Source organism: Ovis canadensis, chromosome 2 (assembly GCF_042477335.2).
Source record: "Ovis canadensis isolate MfBH-ARS-UI-01 breed Bighorn chromosome 2, ARS-UI_OviCan_v2, whole genome shotgun sequence".
In the NCBI taxonomy this organism is placed as follows: domain Eukaryota; kingdom Metazoa; phylum Chordata; class Mammalia; order Artiodactyla; family Bovidae; genus Ovis; species Ovis canadensis.
In genome coordinates this window covers 171,929,294-171,957,255 of record NC_091246.1, presented here as the reverse complement: position 1 = coordinate 171,957,255, position 27,962 = coordinate 171,929,294, and the positions used below count along the sequence as shown (strand labels likewise).

The following is a 27,962-nucleotide window of genomic DNA, read 5'->3' as shown; positions in this document are numbered from 1 at the left end:
CTCATTCACTTGGACATTATATATTAGAACTTCAAATATTGAGTAACTGATGAACAGAAGTCATTAGGACATTAGTGGTGGGGGGGTGGGTGACAATGCAAATAGCATCCTGTCCCTCTCAAGGTCACAGGACAGCAAGACAGTTGCTGTATTTCCTTTTTCTTACTTACTGGCTCTCCTGAGAACTTTGGATTAAGTCTTTCTAAGACTGGCCCCTCACCTGCAGTAATTTATTTGAAGAATTAATAAATTGCTTTTATTTTTAATCTAACTTCTTTTATTTTATTTTGAAATATAGTTGATTTCTATTCTAAAGAGCCTCTTGAGGGTGAAGGAATTAAAGAGCTTCTTGATGAGGGTGAAGGAGGAGAGTGAAAGAGCTGCCTTAACACTAAATATTAAAAAAAAAAAAAAACTAAGATCATGACATCCCGCCCCATTACTTTACGGCAAACAAAAGGGGAAGAGGCAGAAGTAATGACAGATTTCCTCTTCTTGGGCTCTAAAATCACTCAAATGGTGACTGCAGCCATGAAAGCAGATGATTGCTTCTCAGCAGGAAAGCTATGGCAAACCTAGACAGTGTGTTGAAGAGCAGAGACATTAATCTGCTGATAGCTATGGTCTTTCTAGTGGTCACATAATGGTTGTAAGAGCTGGACCATAAAGAAGATAGAGTGCCAAAGAATTGATATCTTCTGACTGTGGTGCTGGAGAAGACTCCTGAAAATCCCTTGGACAGCAAGGAAATCAAACCAGTCAATCTTAAGGGAAGTCAACCCTGAATGCTTGTTGGAAGGACTGATGCTGAAGCTGAAGTTCCAGTATTTTGGTCACTGATGCAGACAGCTGACTCCAGGAGATGGTGAGGGACAGGGAGACCTAGTGTGTTACAGACCATGGGGTTGTAAAGAGTCAGACATGACTGGGTGATTGAACAGCAATATTATTGATTAACAATATTGTGCTAGTTTCAGATACAGCAAAATGATTCAGTTATAAATTACTTTTGTTGTTGTTCAGTCGCCCAAGTTCATGTCCATTGCATTGGTGATGCCATCCAGCCATCTCATCCTCTGATGCCCTCTTCTCCTTCTGCCCTCAATCTTTCCCAGCATTAGTGGCTCTTCCTATGAGTCAACTGTTCGCCTCAGGTGACCAAAATACTGAAGTTTCAGTTTCAACATGAGTTCTTCCAATGAGTATTCAGGGTTGATTTCCCTTAATATTGATTGGTTTTATCGCCTTGCTATCCAAAGGACTCTCAGGAGTCTTCTCCAGTTCAAAGGCATCAATTCTTTGGCACTTCACCTTCTTTATTACTTTTTACTCTTTAGTATACTGCCTTCTAAAATTACTTTTGGTTCCCAGTAAATTCTTTGAGTTTCCTCCTACTCCCATCCTTTGACATCATTTGAATAAATGTTTCTTTGCTTAAGATAACCACAGTGCTTTTTTTTTCTATTGTAGCCAAAATCTTCAATGAATATGCCTCGTTACCAAAATAACTGTCCAATGTGTGTGTGTGAGTGTTTGAACAGTTCAGTTTTTTATTATTGTTTTCTCTTCCTCTCTTTATTTCTTCATGTGTATAGTTCTATGGGCTTTGTTTTTCTGCTTCAGAATTTACTAGAGTAGCTGCAATGAGCCTCTCTCCTGATAGCAGAATAACATCATTTTGAAAAGCATGTGGAGACTGTCTCCCTGCATAAATGATGATAACACCGTCACATTATTTGAACATTTAACTGCCTCTATTGAGTAGTTTTCCTCGTAGTTTTGATTCATTTGGAATCTAACTGACAAAGATCCCATTACTGGCTGTTCTTTCCATAATTTGTCAAAAAATATATAGCAGAGATGAGGGAGAATGAAGCTAATTTGTAATCTGGGAGACTTAACCTGGTTATGCTGATGAACTAACTAAATCGGTCAAAAGTTTGAGTGCTGAAAGATTAAAAACCACCATTCTCTAGTTAAACTCTAATTCATTATGTAAACAACATGCTTTGTAAGTGCAGTCATGTGGAAGGTCTATTTGTTTTTCTCACCAAAAGATGCTTTCAAAGAAAAATTACAGAAAATGGACTTTCTCCAACCAATGTGTTGCCTGCCACCCCTGGTACAAGCGCTGAAGCAGGAGAACAAAGATGTAATGATCACACCAGCCAAGGCCATGGGCATGTGCAGAACATTCCAAAAATATTGGCACCCCTAGCAAGAGGTGTTTTCTAAATACAAAAAGTTGTTAAGAGAGGAAGAAAGGATTACCAGTGAGCCCACAGATGGAACTATAGGTGGGGAGCCGGGAACTCAGGGTTCCAGGACTGCTTCCTTTTTCGGAATGCCATAAGGAGGGGGAAAGCAGAAATAATCCTTAACGTTGTGCCAGGATAGCAGACATAGATGTTTAGGGGGCAAAAGCTAGGTCATCAATGCTTGCCAGGAAAACAAAACACCTTCTTTCTCCCTCCCCCTTTCCTTACACAGTTTCAAGATAGAAGATTCTGTGGTTCAAACATGTTCCTATAATTTAATGGTCTTCCTTGGTGTATCAAACTCTGAAATCTGTATCAGATTTACAGATGGGTGGCAATCCTACAATGGCTCCTAAACTGTACAATAATGTCTTAGCTAAATCTCTATGATTTACTTCGTTAGGACTTTTGATTTTACAAAGTCATTTCAAGTGCATCATCATCTCCTCCACTTTATATACTTCACCGTGTAATGTTAAAAGCTCATGTTGCAGTCATTTTTTTTTAAGTTGTAGTTGATAGAAACTTGTTCAAACTGCAAACGTAAGAATGGAATTTATTGGACTACTTGCCTGAAAAGTCAAAGAGACGAGGATAGCTTCAATCATGACTGGACCTGTGGGCACAAAATGCTATCAAATCTTTATCTTCTCCATCCCTCAGCTCTCTTTTCCATTCTGCTTAATCCTCCAGTATGTTTTCCCAGAAGCTGGCAGTATAACTTCTAGAAGCTCAGACTCATATCCTTAGAGTTTACCAATTCCTGCAGAAAGAGGGCTCCTTTTTTCCAGTAGCACTTTAAAAAAAAAAAAGAAAAAGCCCTCAGAATTTGGGAGACCAGATCCACTTGGATCATGTGTTCATATCTGAACACATGTTCATGTCCCTGTGGCCAAGGGAAGAAGTGCATGTTTATTGCTAGACCTGGAGCTGGTGGGGTCAGCACTACTCAAAACAAATGGCAGCAATATGAGAAAGTATCACTCCCATAAGAAAACCAGAGTGCTCGTACTGGAGGCTAGAAGAATAGTTCCAAGGCCAGCAAAACCAGTAGACATGCAACATACTCATCCTAACCAGCGTCACCCATAACAGTGGGTCTCACTGAGCTATTTCCACTCCTGGCACCTCCTCCTCTGATTGTAAGCCCTCTTTTGGAACGTTGTGGATGGGGCTATGTCCATGTTCTTGCCAAATTTGTTTGGCTGCATTAAACTGAAAGCGTTAGTGTTAGTCACTCAGTCAGGTCCGACTCTTTGTGGTTTTGTGGCCCCATGGACTATAGCCCATCAGGCTCCTCTGTCCATGGGATTTTCCAGGCAAGAATACTAGAGTAGGTAGCCATTCCCTTCTCCAACAGATCTTTTTGACCCAAGGATTGAACCCGGGTCTCCTGCATTACAGGCACATTCTTCACTGTCTGAGCCACCAGGGAAGCCCAGCACCTTCTAATATCTAATGCTCCCCATGGCAACCATATATGGTGCATCATGTATGTGGTGTATATGTGACATCATATAGAAGTATCAGGAAGTGAGGAGCTGAGGTGTCTCTGCTTCATTCACTTCCCTCTGCAATTCGTTTCTGTGCACACTCACTCATTGCACATAGCCATCTCGCCAAATGGCCCCCTTTGCCCCTCAGTGTCCCTGGAGCAGAGTATCTCTGATACCACCTCAGTATGTAGCATCCCAATTCTAAAACTTTTGCAGGGAGACTTGCACTGACCCAGCTTAGGCCACATGACTACCATTAATTTAATCAGGTTTACCCAGAAGGTATGGGCTCCCCTGGTGGCTCAGATGGTAAAGAATCTGCCTGCAATGCAAGAGACCCGGGTTTGATTCCTGGGTCAGGAAGATCCCCAAAAGGAATGTCTACCCACTCCAGTATTCTTGCCCGGAGAATTCCATGGACAGAGGAACCTGGTGGGCTACCATCCATGGGTTCGCAGAGTAGGACTGGATTGAGCGACTAACACTTTCACTTTTTGTTTTAACCTGGAAGGCTAGGTCCTTCTACAGAGCCATACCTTACTGGGTGAGCGTAGCCACTTTAAAGTCAGGATATAAATGAGGTGATTTTTTTTTTCTTTTTTACTTTTCTGGTAACCAGTGAAAGCAAACATTTCCCTTCTATCTAATGAAGTTCAACATATATCAACTCTTTTTTCCCCCAGAGCGCTGTTGGCAATCTGGGAAGGGTTGTTTTCTCTCCCCATGAGGGATTGCCTGCACTTACCTGGACCACCCAGTAAGTGGCAGTAATGCACCTCCCCCACCTCTGGCCTCAGAATAACTGAAAAGTAGCCAGCAGTGCCCCTCACCCTCTCTAGAGCATTCTGGCAATCAAAAAATCAAAAATACCTTGCAATGGAAACTTTCTGTTCTCCACCCTACTCAAAATCCTTCCCCAAATCCTGTCTTTCCTTATAATTAGTGAATCTTCATCACTAACGTGCTAAAAAGAAGTCTATTTGCTGTCTCTACTTCTCACTTTCCCTTCAAATCTTGACCACAAGCCTCTGCTTTTCCGTTTCATTCGACAAAAGCCATTTTACTTATGATCACCAATAACCTCTTAATTTCACCTTGATTTCTCATCAACATTCTGTTCTGAAACACCTATCCTAACTCCTAAATATCAATCTCTCTATTCTTCTCCAAACCCTTGGGTTTCTGCATCTTAATCTCCTTTAACAAAGCAAAAAACTTAAATCCTCTTTGCCTAGTGGGTTAGCTCACCTCCTGCATCCTGTCTGCAAATCCACAGAATCACTGCATCTCTCTGTTGTCTGAGTTAGGTCCTTATCTTTTTTTTTTTTTTTTTTTCATCTAGAGCCTGATGTTTTGTAACTATAGGCAAATGATTCAATATCTTTGTGCCTCAGTTTCCACTCCTATAAAATCAGGATGATAATAGTGTCTACCACCAAAGTGTTACAATTACTATGAAGATCAAGTAAGTTAGAATAAAATACTTTGAACTTTGCCTGGCTGAATGTAATAAGTCTTTGCTATTATTAATAAACACCCTTGCTGCTAAGTCACTTCAGTCGTGTCGGACTCTGTGTGACCCCATGGACGGCAGCCCACCAGGCTCCCTGGTCCCTGGGATTCTCCGGGCAAGAACACTGGAGTGGGTTGCCATTTCCTTCTCCAATGCATGAAAGTGAAAAGTGAGGGTGAAGTTGCTCAGTCGTGTCCAACTCTTAGTGACCCCATGGACTACAGCCTACCAGGCTCCTCCACCCATGGGATTTTCCAGGCAAGAGTACTGAAGTGGGGTGCCATTGCCTTTTCTGAATAAACACCCTTATAATAGCACTAATTGCATCATATTATAATTGTGAGAACTATTCTTCCACCCAGACTGTAGGAGATCATGCTTCATACATCATTGCATCTTCAGGATGGAGTGCAGTGTCTAGGCTACAGTGGGCATGTAATAGATAGTTATGAATGAATGTCAATCTTCAAATTCTTTACAGTGCTCAGCATATGGTAGGTGCTCATGAAATATACACTGAATTGAATTAAATAGATTTGAACTGATCTGTAGAGAATACATAATAATAAGTGCCATAATATAACATAAAACATAATGACTTTAAATTTTAAGGTGAGAGAAATTTCTTCTGAGTCTCTTCCTTAGGATTGACTCTAAATGGATGTATAAGTCCACATTCTAACCAAATTTAGAATTTTTTCTCTATTTATTTGCTCCCCAGTTTTGGTTTCCACGTCCTATCAAGTCTCTTTGTTTTCATTCTCACAGCACAGCTTAGATCACCAAAACTCCAGTCTCTTGTTATCATTCTTTATCAGTAAGCTGTTGCTGCCTAACAAACAGAATTTCAGTGGCAAACAGCAAGAAGCACTTATTTTTCATGTGTCTGTGGCTTGAATGGACAGCTCTGCTTTACATTGTAGGTTTGACTAGACTTGTCTCCTCAATGAGGGTCAGCCTCAGTTCTGTGCTATATGTATTTACTCTGGAGCCCAGACTGAAAGGGGAGCTGGTACCCAGGGAAACTCTTGATTTGGCAGTAACAGAGAAGTAAGCATAGAAATCTGTAGCGTGTCTGAAGACCTCAGTGTTGAACTGAAACATAGTCATTTCTACACAGGCTACATTGTCCAAAGTAATCATATGGGCAAGCCCTCTATCAGTGAAATGAAGGAAATAAATGTCACCCACTCGTGAATTTTACCACACAGTCAGATGGCAAAGGTGGTGAAAGTATAAATCTAATTCCGAAAAGAGGAGAAGAATTCTCAGTGATGACTAAATTTACCACAAACCTATCCTGATTCTGGTCTTCATAACATCTGCATACATAACCACATTAGCTTCTCAAACAGATATTTTGTGTTCAGTCTTCACCACGATCTGTGCCCCCCCATTTGGTTATGAATATTTTGGTTACAGGTGATAGAATATCCAGTTAAAAATTGTTTCTATTATCTCATAATATAAGAAGTATAGAGAAAGTGTTTTAGGACAGGTTTAGAAGTTCAACAATATCACTGAGGTCTCAGATCTTTGTAGCTTCTTTTTTTTAATCATGTTTAGCTTTGGCTTGCAGACTTCTTGTCTCATGGTGACAAGATTGCAGCAGTAGCTCCAGGCATTGCAAAGTTGCACGTTGATGTTCATGAAGGAAAAAAGACAGAATGCTTTCATGTACCCCTCTCCTTTCATCAGGAAAAAAAAATCTTTTTCAGTTTCCCAAGTCATATCCCCTTGCATTTTACCAACCAGAACTCTTTAATTTTAAACTAACTAAATTTACATGATTGAAGGCAGGAAGAGAAGGGACGACAGAGGAAGAGATGGTTGGATGGCGTCACCAACTCAATGGACATGCATTTGAGCAAGCTCTGGAAGTTGGTGATGGACAGGGAAGCCTGGTGTGCTGCAGTCCATGAGGTCACATAGAGTTGGACATGACTGAGCTTCTGCACTGAACTGAACTGAAAGCTACAAAGGAAGCAGAAGTCATTGGAGACTATTTGAACATCAGAATCTGTCTTATAAGTGGACTCTAAAATAAGAAAGAAGTTGGGAGGGTAATGGCATATGTATAACAAATCAGCCACATTTTCACGCTCTCAGATAAATGCCCGCTTGACTTAACAGTTAAGACTCCTCATAACACAAACTTTATTTCCTCTTAAAGCTTCATACATGAAGATTTCTCTAAATAAGAAAAAGTGTATGTTTCCCTTTGTACAATCACACCAAGATGATTCTTCTCATCACTCTCTCGTCACTGATTGTTTACCTCTCCTTCATCCTCCCCAAATGCCCTGTTTGTTCTCTTCCTTACATCTCCAAGCTAAGTCTTACTTAACCTTGAGGACTCAGTTCTTTTCTGGGAAGCCTTCCATGAGTGCTCAAGGCTGTTCAGATGCTCCTTCTAGCATGTTCCCATTGGATCTGTGCTTCCCTGGGAATAGTATACTTCAGGATGACATGTTCTTATTTACTTATATGATGTCACCACTAGACAAGAAACTTTAGAGCATTGGAAAGGAGCCTTTGTTAGTGTGCTATCAGTGCCTTTCCTAGCTCCTGACACAGAGCAGGCATTTAGGATTTCTTTTAAATAACAGAATGAGTGAAGGGGTAAATACAGTAGAATATTTTCACCTTTTTCATTTTCCTGTATCTACCTATCAGAAAAAAAAGAAAGAAAGAAACCTTTCTCCAGACTTTAGCACCATCTTCATTCAAGAATCTATCTTTCTTGAATGATCTCCATCCCATAAATCCCTCCCCCCAACCTCTGCCTTCCCACATACCACCTTTGCACTAAATGACAGAAAAAAACTTTATACTTTAGAACGTCTTTCTTTGCACTAAGTACTTTTTGTGATACCTGCTATATATTCTATTTATTATTAATTAACTGAATATTTCTGTTAGCCCTACAATATTATAAGCTTCTCGATATCTTTATCACACCCTAATATGCCTACTCATTGCTTCAACTATAGAGGATACTCAGTACATATTTCTGAAATTTATTTGAATCATGACTATCATTAAACAATTTTATTTTGTATAACAATTCTTCCTTTCTATAATCTCTGACCAGTTTAAATGATCAAATCTGAAGTTCTGGATTATTTTTCTTAAATAATATTTTATGTTATTCTTTCGTAAGTTGGTGACTTACTGTGTCTGAATGAATCTTTGTTACTAGACCAGATATTCAAAGCAAATATTCATGATTATTTCCCACTTCTCTACATTATGTTGATGCGTGTTTTGAGCTTGTCTTCTTTCTATCTCTTGGACAAAAATGCACATTTCCACATTAAATCGCATTATTATTAGTGCTCTAGCCTTAACTTTTCCCCTCCTTGCTGAGTTGTTCTCAACTCAAGCCATCACCTTTCCTAAGAAATTGATGACAATCATGATTTCCTTGAAGTCTCACCACAATCTGTGTTGACTGTCCCTTTGAATAACATATCATTTACCATTCTATTATGCTGCATCTTATATTTTCCCCCACTTATGCTAAAAATATAAAGAGATGGAAATACCAGACCACCTTACCTGTCTCCTGAGAAACCTGTATGCAGGTCAAGAAGCAACCGTTAGAACCAGACATGGAACAACAGACTGGTTCAAAATTGGTAGAGGAGTACATCAAGGCTGTATATTGTCACCCTGCTTATTTAACTTAAATGCTGATTTCATCATGAGAAATGCTGGGCTGGATGCAGCAGAAGCTGGAATCAAGATTGCCAGGAGAAATATCAATAACCTCAGATATGCAGATGACACCACTCTTATGGCAGAAAGCAAAAAGAAACTAAAGAGCCTCTTGATGAAGGTGAAAGAGGAGAGTGAAAGGCTGGCTTAAAACTCAGCATTCAAAAAATGAAGATCATTTCATCTGGTCCCATCACTTCATGGCAAATAGATGGGGAAACAATGGAAACAGTGACAGACTTTATTTTCTTGGGCTCCAAAATCAGTGCAGATGGTGAGTGTAGCCATGAAATTAAAAGAGGCTTACTCCTTGGAAGAAAAGCTATGGCAAACCTAGAAAGCATGTTAAAAAGCAGAGATATTACTTTGCTGACAAAGGTCCATATAGTCAAAGCTATGGTTTTTCCAGTAGTCATGTATGGGTGAGAGAGTCGGACCGTAAACAAGGCTGAGCACCAAAGAATTGATGTTTTTGAACTGTAGTGTTGGAGAAGACTCTTGAGAATCCTTTGGACTGCAAGGAGATCAAACCAGTCAATCCTAAAGGAAATCAATCCTGAATATTAATTGTAAGGACTGATGCTGAAGCTGAAGCTCCAATACTTTGGTGACCTGATGCAGAGAACTGACTCATTGGAAAAGACCCTGATGCTGGGTAAGACTGAAGGCAGGAGGAGAAGGGATGACAGCGGATGAGATGATTTGATGGCATCACTGACTCAGTGGACATGAGTTTGAGTAAATTCCAGGAAACAGTGAAGGACAGGGAAGCTGGCGTGCTGTAGTCCACAGGGTCGCAAAGAGTCAGACACGACCGAGGGACTGAACAACAGCAACTGTGCCAAAAATGTGTTTTACATTTTTGAAAACTTCTACTGATGAAAAAGATGATGTCTTACAGTCAATAATTCAATAAATATTTATTGAACTTCTAGTATTTGCCAAAGAGTGTTGAGTTACTGGGAATTCAGTAAGAGAGAAAATAGGAATAGTCCTTACTCTCTTGGGTTTTGCATTCTAAGCAAGGAGAGCAACTAACCAGTAAACATATCAATCTAATATGTCAGATGGAGTAAAGTGCTCTAAGAAAAGTAAGCTGTGGGCAGCATGAAGATTTGTTATCAGCAGAGGTTGCCAGTTTTTTTAAAGGTGGATAGGAAAGGCTACAATAAGAGGGTGACATTTGATCACCTGGGTAATTGATTTCCACACAGAGGAAATAATAAGTTCAAAGTCCCTGAGGCAGAAGTGTGCTTGGCATGGACAAGAATCAGTGATGTAGACAGAATGGCAGCAGCAATTGATGAGCAGAGAGAGGAGAGAGGAAGCAAATGAAGTCAGTTAATTGGTGGAAAGTCAGGTTGTTTACTGCCTTGGTAGTGATGTCAAGGAATTAAATTTCATTGCATGTGAGATGGAAAGTCCTTGAACCTACTAAATATTTGTTTCATTGTCAATAATCAACATCTCTGCTGTTTAAAAAGGCTCCGGAAATGGATGGTGGTGATGGTTGCACAACGGTGCACATGTACTTAATGCCACTAAACTGGACACACAAAAGTGGTTAAAATGGTAAATTTTATGTTATGTATATTTTATCACAATTTTTAAAAAATCCTTAAGTGAACACCATGGACCCATAACTGTGCTTGACCGAAAGAACAGTATAAGCAATGCAGCATGCAAGACTTTGCTTTGAGAAAATACATTCCATATATTATAAGCGAAAATACACAATGCAACGTAGCATAAATCATGTTCCAAATGAGAGAGCTAGGCTAGAATTTCACACAGTGTTCTCGGAAACATTAGTCTGGAGAGATGCCCTTTGAAATAAAAGGATCTTACTCAAATAAGTTTGGGAACTAGAGCATCCTTCAGTCCTGCCTGGAGATTCCCAGTGCACGTTGGCATAACACAGGCTCTGAAAATAAGTACACATGAAAGAAACCTGTTTAACTTTGTTTAACCCAGTGTTGCTAAATCATTTTGATTACAGGCTTTCCCCCTCAAATTGCCTGTTAACCTCCTGAGAAACTGGTATTCCAAAGAACCTATGTTACAGGAGACATGAAGCTGATAGGAATTCCGGATAGAGTTTGTGGCGAAAGAACCATCTGAGCTGAGCCCTAAAAGAAAAGGGATACTTAGATTAGAGGAAGGGCAAATTCAAGGCAGGAGAAACGTGAAAACATTCACTTCAAAGTAAATCTTCTGGAACTTGCTTTTTTCAAATATCCTTGTGCCATTGAATGAATCTAAATACACTAGCAACATCATAATTTTGATGATTGTTGATAAACTTCTTCTCAAACACTGAGACACCGATTCACTAAGATTCATTAATTTGTCGAAGTTTTCTTAATTCCTAGTCATTATTTTATAGACAGCAAAATTAAGCCCAGAGAGACTATAACTTACTCAGTCATCCCTGCCTAATCGATGGCAGAGTGTTCATTTTCTTTCTCTAGGGCCAGAGTCCTGTTCCATAAAGGACGGAGCTATGGTCCTTGCATGTCTGCAACAGACACTTTGGAATTAAAGCCAAAAATCGATTCCAATGCAAGATGCAGATTTCATCATTCAGTGGATATGGAAACAGAATCAAATTAAAGAACAACGCAAGCTTGGATTTTAATGAAGCTCATCTTTGTTTCTTTTGCAGATCAAATTTTTGGCTCTCATCTGCACACACTGTGTGAACGTGAAAATTCCACAGTTCCACGGTTTGTAAAGCAGTGCATTGAAGCTGTCGAAAAAAGAGGTGGGTAACTGAATGTACAGCCATTCCCCCAATACTGCACCCTCTACACAACCAATGCTCACATTAACAGCACCACTTGATTTGTCTGGAAAGCCATGCAATTAAAACCTGACTGTTGCTAATCAGTTAAGAGGATCAAGTTTCTTATTAACTTCAGTTTGTTTTCACAGTAGGGACATCAATAATTCCTACTAATGTTCTTTTTTTTAATATTTTGCTGTCTGACATGTTGTTGATTCAGTTGCAAACTTCTTGTTTTCCCGCTAGTGATAAAACATTCATAAAATATCAGTTCTCACAGTGTTAGAACCCTCCTAACATTCATGCTGGTAGACGTTGTGCCAGAACAAATTTTGGTAAGCCCCCATTACCCAGTGAAACTACTTGCAAACGGTGATGTTCCATCTTCCACGTGTATCTGTTCAGCACAGAATATGCCTAACTAGTTTTGCTGGAACAATTAACAGACACACCTCCAGTGTTAAGATGACCTTTGATTCCTATATTTCAACATTCTAATTTTCATCTGAAATTATCTCATCTTACTGAGGGGAACAAAGCAAAACCCAATTGACTCGTTATTTCTATGGTAGCCTATCTGTAGGGTGTTTTTCCTTCAGACTCTGACTTCATTCATTCAAGGTCATTTTCCCTGGAAGTTACATACAGTAGATGCAGAATCTGAAAAACTATATTGTATAAAAATATGAAGCTTCATCACCATCTGTTACAAGTTTACAACATATTCCCAGGATCTAGGGGGATATATATCATGTAAAAGATAGAGGTGTTTTCAGAAAAAGAATTGGTGAATCTATTCCCCTTTTCAACTCCCAGTCTCTTAAAACAATAGAACCAAGGGAAGAAATCTTTACCAAGTTATCTGCTAGGGAAAAGCCATTTTAATTCTCTCAATGTTACCTGGCTTTATTATAGAAACATAATAAAAATGGTCTGCAATTTCCAACTCCTGGAAATTCATACTTTAATTATACTGTAAGGACAGCCTTGGGATCCTATTATTCCCATATCAGTAGGGAATGAGAGAATAACAAGAAGGGGACAAGTGGGTAGAGAGAGTGGATAAAGTGAGCAGCTTTGGGGAAAAGCATATCAACACATCAGAGAGCTGAGCTGAGAGTTCAGAGAGAGAATAGAAAAGAGTAAAAGCAGAATACACAAGGAGAGGTTATCTGTGAGGAGTGGAATCAATTAGAGTTTAGAGAGAAAAGTCCTCTTATTGCATGTTACAATCTCATTTAATTGTGTAAGTACGCATTTTAGGAATAAATATTATTTAATAAATAGTTAGAGCCAAATGGATCACTGAAAATGTTATAATGTTATTATTGCCAATAGTTAAATTATCATCATTTTCTGGAAACCTTGACTCACTTATAAATACTCAGTACTGACAGTGTAAGCACCATCATATTAGAACAAAAATCCAAATAGGACTTTGGGGGAAGCTGTGCATAATAAGATGTGTGCACATTTAAAAAAGGATTTTATACCTCTCTATTTCTGTATATACCCCAGGCAAAATGAAAACCCTGCTAGACACAGTCTTGTGGCATGCAGATACCATGGTATTGCAGAATTGAAAATGCCTGTAAACAGAAACTGTATGTTTTGTTCATGGCATTTTATTGGTGATTTTTAATAAAATAAGACCATGTTTTTGCTGACGGGGCAATCATATTTGGCCTTATATTTTATCGTCCCAATGTTTTCTCTTAAAATGAATTTGTATATTCAGCACTAGATAGGCACTAATCACATATAATGATTATAAATATAATTCTTAAATGTTTTAATGAAACTCAAAGACTACAGTTCCATAAAGTGGCAGATAATTCAAAGCATTTTGGTAATATCAGCTTAAAGGAACTCTATGGAAATGTTCAACAAAACTCAGAGGCACAAAAACCTCTCACATCGCTACAAGATTTACAAGTGTGTGCTGTTGATTATATTTTTCTATGATCATTTTGTTGGATTAATATTCTTACATTTATACGCCAATTCTGTTTACTCAAAGTGTTGTTTTTGCTAAATTCTGGCATAAAGCACCTCAGTACAGAAATAATTTATGTGAATATAAGTCCAATGTTTCTGTAGGTTTCTGATGACATTTTGTGCTGGGGTTCATATTAGGAAGTAACATATAAAGGCGCCAAGTCTCTCAGCACGGCTGGACTCAGCATATCTAGAGCCCTCCTGCTAATGGCCAGATCCTCTTCCAGCCAAGATACCCAACTGCAGAGTCATGGGAAATGCTTATGGACCTGTTATGGGAAAGGCATGTTTAATGAAAACTGTGTGTTTATTCTCACAGACTTAGGAAAATGATCTCAATCCTCACTACAGCAGCACATCAGCTGTTACATAAAAGCTAATTGTTTCCTTTCTTTTTTCTCCAGATTATTCTCCCCACCTTAAAAAATCATTTACAAACTGCAGTAATATTTTTTAAATGCATCTGTGCTCTGCTTAGTTGCTCAGTCATGCCCAACTCTTTGTGACCCCATGGGCTATAGCCCACCAGGGTCCTCTGCCATGGGGATTCTCCAGGCAAGAATACTGGAGTTGGTTACCATGCCCTCCTCAGGGGATCTTCCCAACCCAGAGATTGAACTCAGGTCTCCCACACTGCAGGCAGAATCTTTACCATCTGAGCCACCAGGGAAGCCCAAGAATAATGGAGTGGGTGACCTATCCCTTTTCCAGGGGATCTTCCCAACCCAGAAATCGAACCAGGGTCTCCTGCATTGCAGGCAGATTCTTTACCAGTTGATCTACCAGGGAAGCCCTAAATACTTCTAACATCCTTGATTAAATGAGGCAACATCAGGAGGGCATCTCTCACCATTTACTCACTCATTCCTCTATTCATCCATTCATTCAGTAGGTCACTTACACTTGGCAGAAGCAATTTGCCCATGCTTCTCTAGTCTCCCCCAGGGATATCCTACCCAGTCCTTGGCACAAAATGTATTCTTTACCCATTCTTGGAAAAGTGGTATTCAGTTCCATTCAGTCACTCAGTTGTGTCTGACTCTTTGCGACCCCATGAACCACAGCACGCCAGGCCTCCCTGTCCATCACCAACTCCCGGAGTCCACCCAAACCCATGTCCATTGAGTCGGTGGTGCCATCCAACCATCTCATCCTCTGTTGTCCCCTTCTCCTGCCCTCAATCTTTCCCGCATCAGGGTCTGTTCAAATGAGTCAGCTCTTCGCATCAGGTGGCCAAAGTATTGGAGTTTCAGCTTCAACATCAGTCCTTCCAATGAACACCCGGGACTGATCTCCTTTAAGATGGACTGGTTGGATCTCTTTGCAGTCCAAGGGACTCTCAAGAGTCTTCTCCAACACCACAGTTCAAAAGCATCGATTCTTCGGCGCTCAGCTTTCTTTATAGTCTTTGTTAACAAAGTAATGTCTTTGCTTTTTAACATGCTGTCTAAGTTGGTCATAACTTTTCTTCCAAGGAGTAAGCGTCTTTTAATTTCATGGCTGCAATCACCATTTACAGTGATTTTGGAGCCCCAAAAAATAAAGTCAGCCACTGTTTCCCCATCTATTTGCCATGAAGCGATGGGACCAGGTGCCACGATCTTAGTTTTCTGAATGTTGAGCTTTAAGCCAACTTTTTCACTCTCCTCTTTCACTTTCATTAAGAGGCTCTTTAGTGCTTCTTCACTTTCTGCCATAAGGGTATTAGTTGCATTTTAAATTTTGAGTCTCTTGGACATGCCTAGAAGAAAATCTCTCAGTGAGCCGAATGTAAACCAATTTAGCGAATCACTTGTTTAGTATGTTTCCTTATCTTGATTTGGATTTCCTTTATTCCTCTAAACCACCAGAGCATTCTCCTCCTTACCAACTATTGTAACTAGATTAAAGTTATTTCTGTGGTTTCTGACGTTGTCTGCTTAGCCCAGAAAATATACACAGAACTTGGAGGGCCAACTGTGAAGGAGTGTGTTTGTCTTTAAAACTTTTCCAAGCGGTTCGTTCTCCTTTGTCTTGCCTTTACAGTTTTGGACTATGTGTGTGTGTGTGTGTGTGTGTGTGTGTGTGTGTGTGTGTGTGTGTGTGAAATTGTAAATAACTAGTGAGAAATTGAATTTTAGTTTCTTCTTCTAGAGAAAATTATACAAAAATATTGAATGGTTATTCAGCTAATGCTCAATAGACATGGTAAACTGACCAAAAGCAGGAGATCCTCTGACAATTTTTTTAAAGCCTGGAGGAACAAGCATGTAGGGGGTGTACATTGTGACATACTGGTGGTATATAGATCTAAACAGAGAGAAGTTCAGTTTTCAGTGCTTTATGAAATGCTTTCTGTAGTTTACGATGATCTAAGAGGTATATAGAAATTGCTTTCTTAAAAGTAGAGTCACTTGTATCACTTAGAGACAAGAACCTAGAGATATGAACTGAAGAAAGTGCTTCATCTAAACTGGTATAATTAGTACTAAAACCTTAATCCATAGGTTATATATATATATATATGAAAAGTCTGTAACTGACTATTCTTTGTGAAGGCCAGTCATTTGGAAAGAGCCCCACATAGTATGTCACACCTTGTAAACACTCAGTAGTATTGGCTGAATGAAGTAATAGAACTAGTGTTACTGCACTTCAGCAACAGGTAATTAACTGCTCAGATACCTACTCTGTATCATTCCCCATACTACCATCTGAGAATATAGAGGAGATACACAGTAAACAAACTGTGGTAAGTCCTATGAAAGAAAAGAATAGATATTGTGCTGGAAGAAAGAACAACCAGTACAATAATAATTTTAAAAATAGAAGTTTGCTTAAAATTAGCATGATGGGGGTGGGGGAAGTGGAAAGATCTTGATCAAAGGCATCAAGTTGAAGTTATGCAGGATGAAAAAGTCTAGAGACCTATTACATAAACATGATAACCAGAGTTTACAATATTGTGTTGAATACTGAAAATAAGCTAAGAGTAGATTTTGAATGCTCTCAACACAGAGAAAAATTGGTAGTTATGTGAGGAGATATGTTAATTAGTCATTTTGCTATGTCTATGTATATCATGTCATATACCTTAAATATATATATATAGTTTTCATTGAGAATATATTTTAAATGACATAATCAGCCCTGAATAATAAACACATACTCTTCTGGTTTTAACCTCCTGATAAGACCAGAAGTTTAATGACACCCTATTTCCCAGGTTATTTTCTTGACATACTGTAACAGTGTAACACGAGGAGTCACTTGGTGTGAGATACCCAAAAAAACATGCCATGAATGATGAACCAGTCCTTTTTCCATGTAACAATGCCATACATTGCCAAAGACTTTTTTAAATATAATAATGGAGCTAACTAAACGAATGAACATGTTTCTACACTAAATATACTTTTATGCATCCAATATATTTTTGCTTGTAAGGGAATAGGGCTGGTTTTAAAACAATTTTTAAGTTGCATTTAGATTGGCATTCATCCTTTGGAATATGGTTTAACAACTCATTTTTCCTCCTTGATTCCCAGTTCAGGTTACTATGCCCCCAAACGATATAGCAAATTTAAAATAATATCTAGAGATCTGTTGCAAAGAACGTGAACACAGCACTACTTAACTGTACACTTAAAATGGTAAATTTTATATGATTTTCTTTGCCACAATTAAAAATAAATGATACCAGGTCTTCCAAATTTGATGATTCCAGCTATAAGCTACTTTGCAGAATGCCTCAGCAGATGCTAACCAACAATTTTGTCCTCTCTCTTTTTCTTCTGGAACACAAAATACTATGACAGGAATGATACACAAAATTACATATTTGAGTTGGTGCCTAAAAGCCACCCTGGGATCCATAACCTTGCTTAAAGATTTAAAAAGACCTTTAGTCTACTTCTGAGAAGGTCCTTAGCCCCGAAAACTTTATCTCTCTCTTTGACTTCTTAGCAGCTGTTATATTTTTTTGCTGTCGTTTGTTTGACAGGATCCAGTTATAGGTTCCGATGTCTGTTTAAAGAAACAAGGAGGCTGTTGGCTTTAAAATTCCCTCATTGCTTGTGTGATCAGCATTTTCCCAGGCTTTTCTACATAGTTTGCCAAGCAAAGGGACTGACCTTTTGTAGCAAACACTTTTTCATTTCAAAATGCTCACTTTGATTTTTGTCCCATTTTATGCTCATTCCAAACTGTTTACAACCCACTAAAAATGACTGTGAATTATATGTTTGTGTAATGGATTCCTTTTGTGGTCAGAGTGGAATGTTTACTTTGAACAATTAGTTATCTTTGGGTAGATTATAGCAACTTGGAAAAAGAATGACTAAAATTATTATTATACCTTAACTGTTTCTTTTTGGTAGTTCCCCTGCTGTTACGTGAAGTTTGAGAAAACGGCAGATTAAGAGTTCCATGACATTACAGACCAAACCTATTTCTCTTATTGTATCAATATTTATTTGGGCGTACTTATTAATATCACAAGAAGGTATGGTTATACCCTTATAACTTACTGGATATACTTACTGAATCATAAAAATTCAGAACAAGGGCTATACAGAAGTACAAGGATATTTCCTATTATATATAGTGCATGCTTCCTTAATAGGTATTTGCAAATTAAGTAAGGCATGCACATGTATGTACTTATTATAAAAAAAAAGACCTGATTATTGTATAGCTATGATGCACCAGATCCAGTGCACCAGTCTGACATGGTCTTGAGATCCTACCAAGTGTTCACTGGCAACAATAAAACTACATAGTCTTTTCCTGATGCCCGGTGATCTAGGCCGCTGAAGGGCCCATCATAATGCCTTCCCTAGGCAAACACTGCTCCCAGTTCTGCTAATTTTGCACTGTTCATTCTTTCCCACTTCAGGATAATCTATTATAGTTGGATCCAGGCACGCACCAAAGCCTGATACTTCCATGAAGAATGTGCAATTTGTACTGTTTAGTTGGTGACGAGATTCTTGAAAACTTTTATGATTATATCTTGTTCCAGAGAGACTTCTGCTTGCTAGTTTTATAAGCAGCGACTGAAAAAATAAAAAGTAATGAAAACAAAACAAACTGATAAAAATTACATGCTCAAAAAATAAAATCAAGAGTTCAAGATAAGCACTATTCCCTTTTCCCTAGAGAATATTTGTGGGACTGAACAAAAATGTTTCTCAGGGCACTGACCTATGTCTTCCTTTTTTTTTTTCTTTTTTAAGTGCTTGCTTTTTATGCCTAAAGTTAGGCATCCCCGTGCATTTACAACAGCAGTGATCCTCAAAGAAGCTCCGTGAAAGTTTACAGCAAATTTTCTTTAGTTTTTACTTCTGAGCTAAAACTAAGTCCAGTTTAGTGGGTTTTTTGTTTGTTTGTTTGTTTTGGTATTTTGTGTTTTATTTTGTTTTGTTTTAATGCAACCCAGTGACTGCCACCTTCCTGACAGCAATCGTGTTGTGCTGGGTCCAAGTTGGAATTGGCTCTTTGGGGTAGTCATGCTGGGGCCTCTGTGTCTGTAAGAAAGCCACATTCAGGGCTAGAGGGGAAGACAAAATCAAAAAAAGAGTAAACAGGAAACAGCCCGCGAGAGTATAAAAGAGAAACTGGGAAAAGACAACCAAAAGAAATCAGAGATGACAAGGTGGAGAGAGAGAAAAAAGCTGTGTTTTGCAATTACGAAAACAAATGTGGATAAAAGGGCATGCTTGTGAGGTCTGTAATGAAGAGAAGACAGACTATTGAACCAGTTACCATCTCTGCCATAGTTACTGATACCTACTCCCTGTTCCAGAGAAATGTTCTTTTGCTGCAGAAAATGCTTGTAAGTTGAATCTTGCCATGAATGTTCACAAATTCTGAATATTCACAATTTCTGTACATAGATGTGGTTACTAATTAATTCATTGTACTTATTAGTGCTTTTTAATGGCATTTATCTATGCTGAGCAATACACAGCAGCCTTATTATCAAAAAAAAGAGAAAAGAGAAAAGAGAGAGAGTTAACTATAACAGAAGTTAACAGAGAAATGAGTGTGCAGTTCAATAACCGGAAAGGCTATCTAACAGATCCAGCAATGTAGCTCTGGTCAAGTCAGTCAGCGGATATTCCCACACTTTTGAGTCCAGAATGCATACGAATAAATAATGTCTCTTCCTAGATAAAGCCTAAGTCCAATTTCCAACCTCCGCCCCCACTCCCATCCCCTTTCTAAAGTTTAGGTTCTTAATATGCATTTCCCTTGGAGTTAGTTGTAAGGAAACAGAGCCAAAATTAATACCCTAGGAAATTAGCCTCTTGTGGATGGAGGATTTAAATAAGGTAACACCTCAACATGTCAAGATGTAATACTCTAAATTATCCTTTAGTGGTGTCATTTATATGATGGGAGTTCTGGGTCTGGAAATTTTTCCCATTATAAACCCCCATATTCAGAAGTTAATAGTTCAACCATAAAAATAATCTTGGCTGAAAATTGGCAGGATGTTTAAGCCTGAAAGCAAATGTTTACAAAATTTGAAGAAAAAAATATCACATGCATTTGGAAAGCTTTCATGTTTTTAGAAATTGAGTGTAGTAGTAATAATAATAATGATAATAATAAGGCAGTTAGAGATTTTCAAATATTTGTTGCCTTTAGATCCAAAAATGGATTTGTAGTTTTTAAATATTTTTATTCTTGTTGCATAATGCGAACCCATTGATTAAAAAATAACTCATCAACACTTTCACAAGTGTCACTTTGTTTTTTGAATTAATCTGTCCTTTACTACGGAGAGGGCAATGGCAACCCACTCCAGTACTCTTGCCTGGAGAATCCCATGGATGGAGGAGCCTGGTGGGCTGCAGTCCATGGGGTCACTAATTTATACATCATATTTTTACAAGCATTTCCCTAGAGCTTAAAAATGTATAATCATTGAGAAGCCTTAAGTTAATTTAGGAAATTAATGAATAAGACCAAAATATTATACTCTTTTGTGGGTTTCCTAATGAATAGCATTCCCCTCTAAATGTCTAGAAAAAATTGCCCTTTCCAAGGAATTTTCACACTTTCAGATGAAGTGTGTTCAATTTGAACATTAATCATTAATCTGCACATACAGTAAAAGAGACATACAGATTCAGGAGAAATGGTTGTATCAGTCTACATAATTGAACATGACATATTTTCCTCCATAGGATATTTTAAAGTAATTTACCCATCTCCTTAGTAGATTCATGTCTTGGAGTTTCTGCTAAATTCTATGAGAAGTTATCTTATAGTCTAACAAGCTGTTGACTTAGAAATGCTTTTCCTGGGTTCAAATAATCTTTTCTTTGCTAGTTTTATTCCTTTTTGCCAAATTTTATACCCTTCAAGCCGCTTTCTATCTTCAGTTCAGAAAAAAACGACAACAAAAAAAATCAAGGGCAGGACACTTTGAAAAGGAAAACTAACCATGCAAAACCAAAATAGCTCTGAAATGATACTGCTGGAAGAATTCTTGAGGTTTAGTATACTGTAGACCCAAAGTGTAAAGTCATACTCTTTTTAAAGAAATAAAAATGCCCTGAGATGTAGGGTGAAAGCACCATGTATCAAAGAAAAAATATTTAAAATATTTCCTTTAGTACATTTGTGCTCCTCCCTGTAGAGAGAGTGGATTCATTTTTAATTCTTCACCTCAATGCCTAGCATGTGATGCATTCTCAATAAATGAATAAAGTGGGTAAATTAGAGTCAACATTGTTTAAATCTTCATTGGAAAGTTGCACACCGTTGCTACACCTTGCACATGCTTGAAACTAAAAAGGTGAATCAGCAGTTGCTGGTCAGAAGCAGCTACAGGATGTGCAGAGAATAGTGTGGTTTGCTTTTTTTAAAAAAAAACATTCAAACCATTATTGAAGATATTATATTATTCTAAATGACATCATTCTTCCCCATTGACACTCAGCTATGCTAAACATTCACAGTTATGTTTACTTAAAGATTTTATGCCCATCAATTTTCGGAAACTACATTTAAATTCAGCAGCTAATAGAACATCCATTCTCTTCTCATTTCATCAGAGGAAGTCATATCCCATTAGGCATTATTTCAACACCAATAGCCTGCTGTTCTTAATTAAGTGATTGAATGGCAACTATGACTTGTAAGTGACATGTATGTGAGTGGCCAGGCAAAGGCTCTGGTCCCATAACCCTGCAACAAGTTAAGCCCCACATCTTCTCCTCTAATTCAGACTTGGGATACCATCTCAGTTCTCCTCTGTGTTAGCTTACGCTCCTGTAAACATCTCATCATCCTGATTTAGTGTTTCTTTTCTATGTAGATCTCAATGTCTTGAATTTCTTAGTTTCATGATAATTTTTTTTTTTTTTTAGTTTAAAGAATCTGTCAAAGAATTTGAAATAAGAAAGATGCGGTCAACTACACAGACCTATCAGTTTGAAACTAATGAACAAAGAATAGCAGTATTCTAAATTCTGACATAGTTTTGCTATTGGACATTGATTTCATTTTCTCAAAATTACTTCACAGCACAAAAATGTTAAATTCTGCTGTTGCTATCAAAAGCTACAGAAAGACTTTGACTACACCAGTGTCATTAAAAATAGGACTATTGTCTCTTTTTTAAAAAATATGTTCTTCTTGTTATGTTTTGCATTTTTGATAGCTCGGGCTAACTTAACCCTTAAGTCTCTCTACAGAGTGGTGGGACACCTAACAGAAAATTTTGTAATCATAGTATTGAAAGCTTTCTTTACTTTTGTCTTGAAAGTGGGCAGTTGGCTCGTAAGTAAAACTGCATAGCATAATATTGGATATATTATGTGTTTTGCCTAGAGTTTGACAGCATAAAAAGAAAGTATGCATTTCCTTTGGATTTAATTCTTGACTGACATTTCATCCTGCTCTTTCTCTCAGTGTGATCTCAGTTCAGTTCAGTCAGTCATGTCCAACTCTTTGCAACCACATAGGCTGCAGCATGCTAGGCCTCTCTGTCCATCACCAACTCCCGGATTTACTCAAACTCATGTCCACTGAGTCGGTGATGCCATCCAACCATCTCATCCTCTGTCATCCCCTTCTCCTCCTGCCTTCAATCTTTCCCAGCAGCAGGGTCTTTTCAAATGAGTCAGTTCTTCAGTGTGATCTCAGGGACCCTAAAACTTCAGTGATTCTTTCAATGATTTTAAAGTTCTCATATAAGCATGACTCCTCCAGCTAGTTTTTTATACTCAAATCTGAGATCTAGGAATAATCGTTTTTGAATTTTTTTTCCTGCCATCACAAATTCAACATTTTAAAACTTAGTTTATACCTTTCCTCAAAAAACCTGCTCTTCCTCCTTTTGTCTTTACCTCAGCCAATGGATTTATGAAGTATTTTGCCCATTGCCTTAAAAAGAAATTCACTGGACATCTCAGACTTTTCTCTCTCATTATGTACAACACTTTTCATCAAGTCTCATGAACTCTGTTTTTTATTTTTTCAGTCTTTACTGAGTTTATTACAGTATTACTTCTGTCTTGTTTTTGGTCTTTTGGCCACGAGGCATGTGAGATCTTCACTCCCTGACCAGGGTTCAAACCTGCACCTTCTGCACTGGAAAGCTAAGTCTTAACCACTGGACTGCCAGGAAAGTCCCAATCTCTACTTTTTACTGTCTCTTAAATCTGATTATTCCTCTCACATCCGATGGCCTTAACTGTGCTCCCATAATTTCTTTTGATATAAACCCTCTAATTCACATCATTGACTTCGTTCTTATTTCTGCCCAGGTCATTCTTCTCAATGCTGCCCAAATTATCCCTCATAAATATAAATAGGATCATATTATCCCTTCTGAGAACCTTCCATCAGGATAAACAAAATTCTTCACTAGTTATTATCATAAAAAAGATAAGCATATGACCTCTGTCTTTTCATACTGTTCATGGGGTTCTCAAGGCAAGAATACTGAACAACAGACTGGTTCCAAATAGGAAAAGGAGTGCGTCAAGGCTGTATATTGTCACCCTGCTTATTTAACTTATATGCAGAGTACATCATGAGAAACGCTGGACTGGAAGAAGCACAAGCTGGAATCAAGATTGCCGGGAGAAATATCAATAACCTCAGATATGCAGATGACACCACCCTTATGGCAGAAAGTGAAGAGGAGCTAAAAAAGCCTCTTGATGAAAGTGAAAGAGGAGAGTGAAAAAGTTGGCTTAAAGCTCAACATTCAGAAAACGAAGATCATGGCATCTGGTCCCATCACTTCATGGGAAATAGATGGGGAAACAGTGGAAACAGTGTCAGACTTAATTTTTGGGCTCCAAAATCACTGCATATGGTGACTGCAGCCATGATTAAAAGACGCTTACTCCTTGGAAGAAAAGTTATGACCAACCTAGATAGCATACTCAAAAGCAGAGACGTTACTTTGCCGACTAAGGTCCATCTAGTCAAGGCTATGGTTTTTCCTGTGGCCATGTATGCATGTGAGAGTTGGACTGTGAAGAAGGCTGAGCGCCGAAGAATTGATGCTTTTGAACTGTGGTGTTGGAGAAGACTCTTGAGGGTCCCTTGGACTGCAAGGAGATCCAACCAGTCCATTCTGATGGAGATCAACCCTGGGATTTTCTTGGAAGGAATGATGCTAAAGCTGAAGCTCCAGTACTTTGGCCACCTCATGCGCAGAGTTGACTCATTGGAAAAGACTCTGATGCTGGGAGAGATTGGGGGCAGGAGAAGAAGGGGACGACCGAGGATGAGATGGCTGGATGGCATCACGGACTCAATGGACATGAGTCAGAGTGAACTCCAGGAGTTGGTGATGGACAGGGAGGCCTGGCGTGCTGCGATTTATGGGGTTGCAAAGAGTCGAACACAACTGAGCGACTGAACTGAACTGATGACCTCTGTCTGTTGTCTAGCTTTATAACCTCATAAACAGCTTCCTATGCACCACCTACATGAAGCTTCCCAAAGGCTGATATTCCACCCATGAACGGTTTTCTCTCCTTAAAGACCCTTTCCATATCCATTTATCTGTCGAATTTGCATTCATCCTCTTGGGCATAGTACAAGCTTTCCCCTTACAGATGAACATTCTCTGACTCATGCCTTCAGTCACCTCTCTGTCGTCTCTTGAACATTATTAGCACCCTTCCCTCCACAGTATTCCAAGAAGAGCATTGCTTTCCCCAATATCACCCTATTGCATGGGATCATAGTGGCTAGTTTCATATCTGTTTCCTCATCTAGAATGTGAGTCCTGGAGTCTACGGTTTGTCTGGCTCCTCTCTGCCTCCTCACTGCTCAGCACACCAGAGCTGGCATATAGTAGGGATTCAAGTAATCAGGGATGATTGGATGGATAAATAGATACTATCCAAGATTTCTTTCATCCATCCGTGTATACATCCTTAGAGAATCGAATTGTATACTGAAGATTCATTGACCTGCTAGAAGAAAGAGTCATTAAATGTCTCTTGGAACACAGAGTAAAGTTATATGATCTGGAAAGGTGAAACTGTCTTTAAAAAGTTGTTTTGTTTTACATTTGTATCATGGTATGATATGTATGTATATCCGTATCAATATCTATATTGATATCATACGTATATATGATGACATGTATCTATGTGACATACCATATTAGCAATAGTTTATAATAGGATAAAACAAGACCAAAACAGAGCAGTGACTCGGGTGTTCAGGACAGGTTTCAGACTAAAGTTACTTTCTCATCCTTAAGAGGGAAAAATCACTCTCTCAACAAACAGTGTTAAATGTTTCATAAACCTGAGAGATTCAAATAACTAAAAACAAACTTGATGCTTTTGAGACCTGTCACTGTCATAAGTGTCGAACTATCATGTTTCTGATTCAAAAACTGCTTTTTATATATAAACTTTCAGGCACTGTGCCCACTTCCCTGTAAGTTTGTATATAATTTTTCCCATTATCACCCCCAGGTCTCTTTCACCATCACCACTTTCCAGGCATCTACCGTCCACAGAATAGCCATGTTTCTGATTATCTTTTCCCAAATGTATTAGCTTGCATTATTTAAGGCTGAATCTCCTTTTATTATTTCCTGCTCGTATTTCTAAACTCCTTAAGTCCATTTGTATGATTCTTTTGTCTTCACAGATGTCCACAGTTCCTCCCAATTTAGTATCATCAGCAAATTTAATTAATGCTCTGTTTACCTCTCCTTCTAATGAAACCAGTCCCTTGTTTCATTTCATCATACAAAGTAAAAATGTATTGGCAATAAAACAGTCCAAAGAAATGTTCCTTCACTGTAGGAGGGGAAGTTAAGGATACAGCAAGGAATCATGTGGTGAGGAGTGGACAGGGCCGCAGGGCAGTGAGCTAGTTTGCTATTGCCCTAAAGCAAAACCTTTTTCACAGCAACCACACTTTGGCAGATTGCCTGGGTTGGTGCTGGGGGTGTGTGTGTGTGTGTGTGTGTCTGTGTGTTCTGGAAGGCAGCTATATTACCCCAACTGAGGACTTTTTCCTCAAAATATTTATTGATATACAAAAAGCACACTGAAAAGTGTAAATACAAATACAAGTGTAAACTAGTAACATTTAGTCTGTCCTGTAGCCACTAACCTAGATATACATACAGGCTCACAATTATTTTCAGGAGACTTTTCCTAACCCTCACTACTGTTTGAGTTTTTATCTCACTCCTTCATTTGATAAATGCTTTAAATTCAAATTACCTATTGAGTTTAAATCAAATTCTTTATAACTAGTAGATTTATAAAATAAAGTCAGAGAATTTTTCAGTTGTATTCAACAGGCAAATGTCAGTAAAAACAATTTAACATGTAGAATGAATAGGCTGAAAAACTGAACTTGACAGAGAGATGTTACTTGTTAACATTAAGGTAGGCAAGTTTACTTGCAAAGAATTACACCACTAGTCTTTGTAGTTGTGGTCATACAGACAAAGTATGATTTATGTAAGGAAAACAAAGATGACATTTATTAAGCACCTACTATGTGCCACAAATAATGCTAATGCTTTCCAACATGAGTCAGTACAATACACTTAAAGTCTATATCATTCACTACCTGGTACTCCAAGCAGAATTTTTAACTCAGTAAATCTCTTAAACATTTGGCAGGCTGTATATGATAAGTCACTCTTCAGAATATGGGCGAATTAGTATAAATTCATTGACTCCACAGGAAAAAAAATCGTTCTAGTGATTAGGACAAACAGATGGTAGGCCAGCATCTCTATTGTTATATACAGAAGACGATGCATGTTTGCCATGTTGAAGTTAAAGCTGATATAAACTTTACATATAACACAAGGTCACCAAAGGTGTCATCACTGAAGGATAGGATGGTGTTAGCAAATAGTGACTGGGAATATGGTGCAGCAGTTACATCCTTGCATTGTTTTGGCAGTGAGAAAAATCTGATGCATGATGCATTCTTATGAGAGAATTTTCTCAGATGCCAAGACTTTACAGGCATAACTTCCATAAGCTTTAATGGGAGTTTCCTGCCAGCACCTGTTACAGTGCAGAGTTCTTACTTTTCACACATAATCCAAAATGGGCTTGGAATACTAACTTGGAAAAACTAATATAGTGAAACCTTCTTGAAATGTTTCCTCACGTATAATGTTCATCTTTTAATCCTTGGTCTGATATATGTATGACCATGTTTTCCATTCAAATTCTTTTCCCACCAGAAAAGAAGAACCAGACTTCTTTTCACAAGCTGTCTATGAGTAGGAGCAGATTAAATAATTTGTAGCGGGTAAGCTAAAAGAAAAGTTATTAATTGAGAAATTAGATTAATGGTAGAAAGCAACTTTTCTTAACTGAAAATAGTTCTAGAGTTAGAATGTAGATTCCTGAGGAGCCAACAGAAACAATTAGAGTTCCATGTGCAAAAAGCAATACCAGTAGCTCTAAAAGAAGATCACAGGTTAAAATAATATAGTTTGGCCATATTTTCCCATATCTTTATAGACCAAAGCATAGGGACTTTTAATATATGAAGGATATTGCATTTAATCCCATGGACTAATTAGCAGGGTAATGTTTTGTGCAGAGAAAAGTTTAATGAATTCTTAAAATTCCGTTTTTTTTAAATTGCCATAAATTCTTATTACCAAAACTAAAAAAAAAATAAACAAAGGTTACAGCACTTCTGTTTAACTAAAATTGTTGAAAATTGTACAG

The 27,962-nt window shown here is 38.2% G+C and overlaps 1 protein-coding gene across 8 annotated transcripts in view; it reads left to right on the top strand.

Moving 5' to 3' along the window:
* The window catches only part of ARHGAP15 (Rho GTPase activating protein 15), a 706,829-nt gene that overhangs the window by 445,181 nt on the left and 233,686 nt on the right, over positions 1-27,962 (top strand). For all 8 annotated transcript variants that reach the window (XR_011254561.1, XM_069577672.1, XM_069577677.1 and 5 more), the window contains one exon: positions 11,653-11,751. Coding sequence is in view for 7 of the 8 variants with exons in the window: in XM_069577672.1 (XP_069433773.1) it covers positions 11,653-11,751 (99 nt within the window). In the remaining variant the exon portion in view is untranslated. The remainder of the gene's footprint in view (positions 1-11,652; positions 11,752-27,962) is intronic.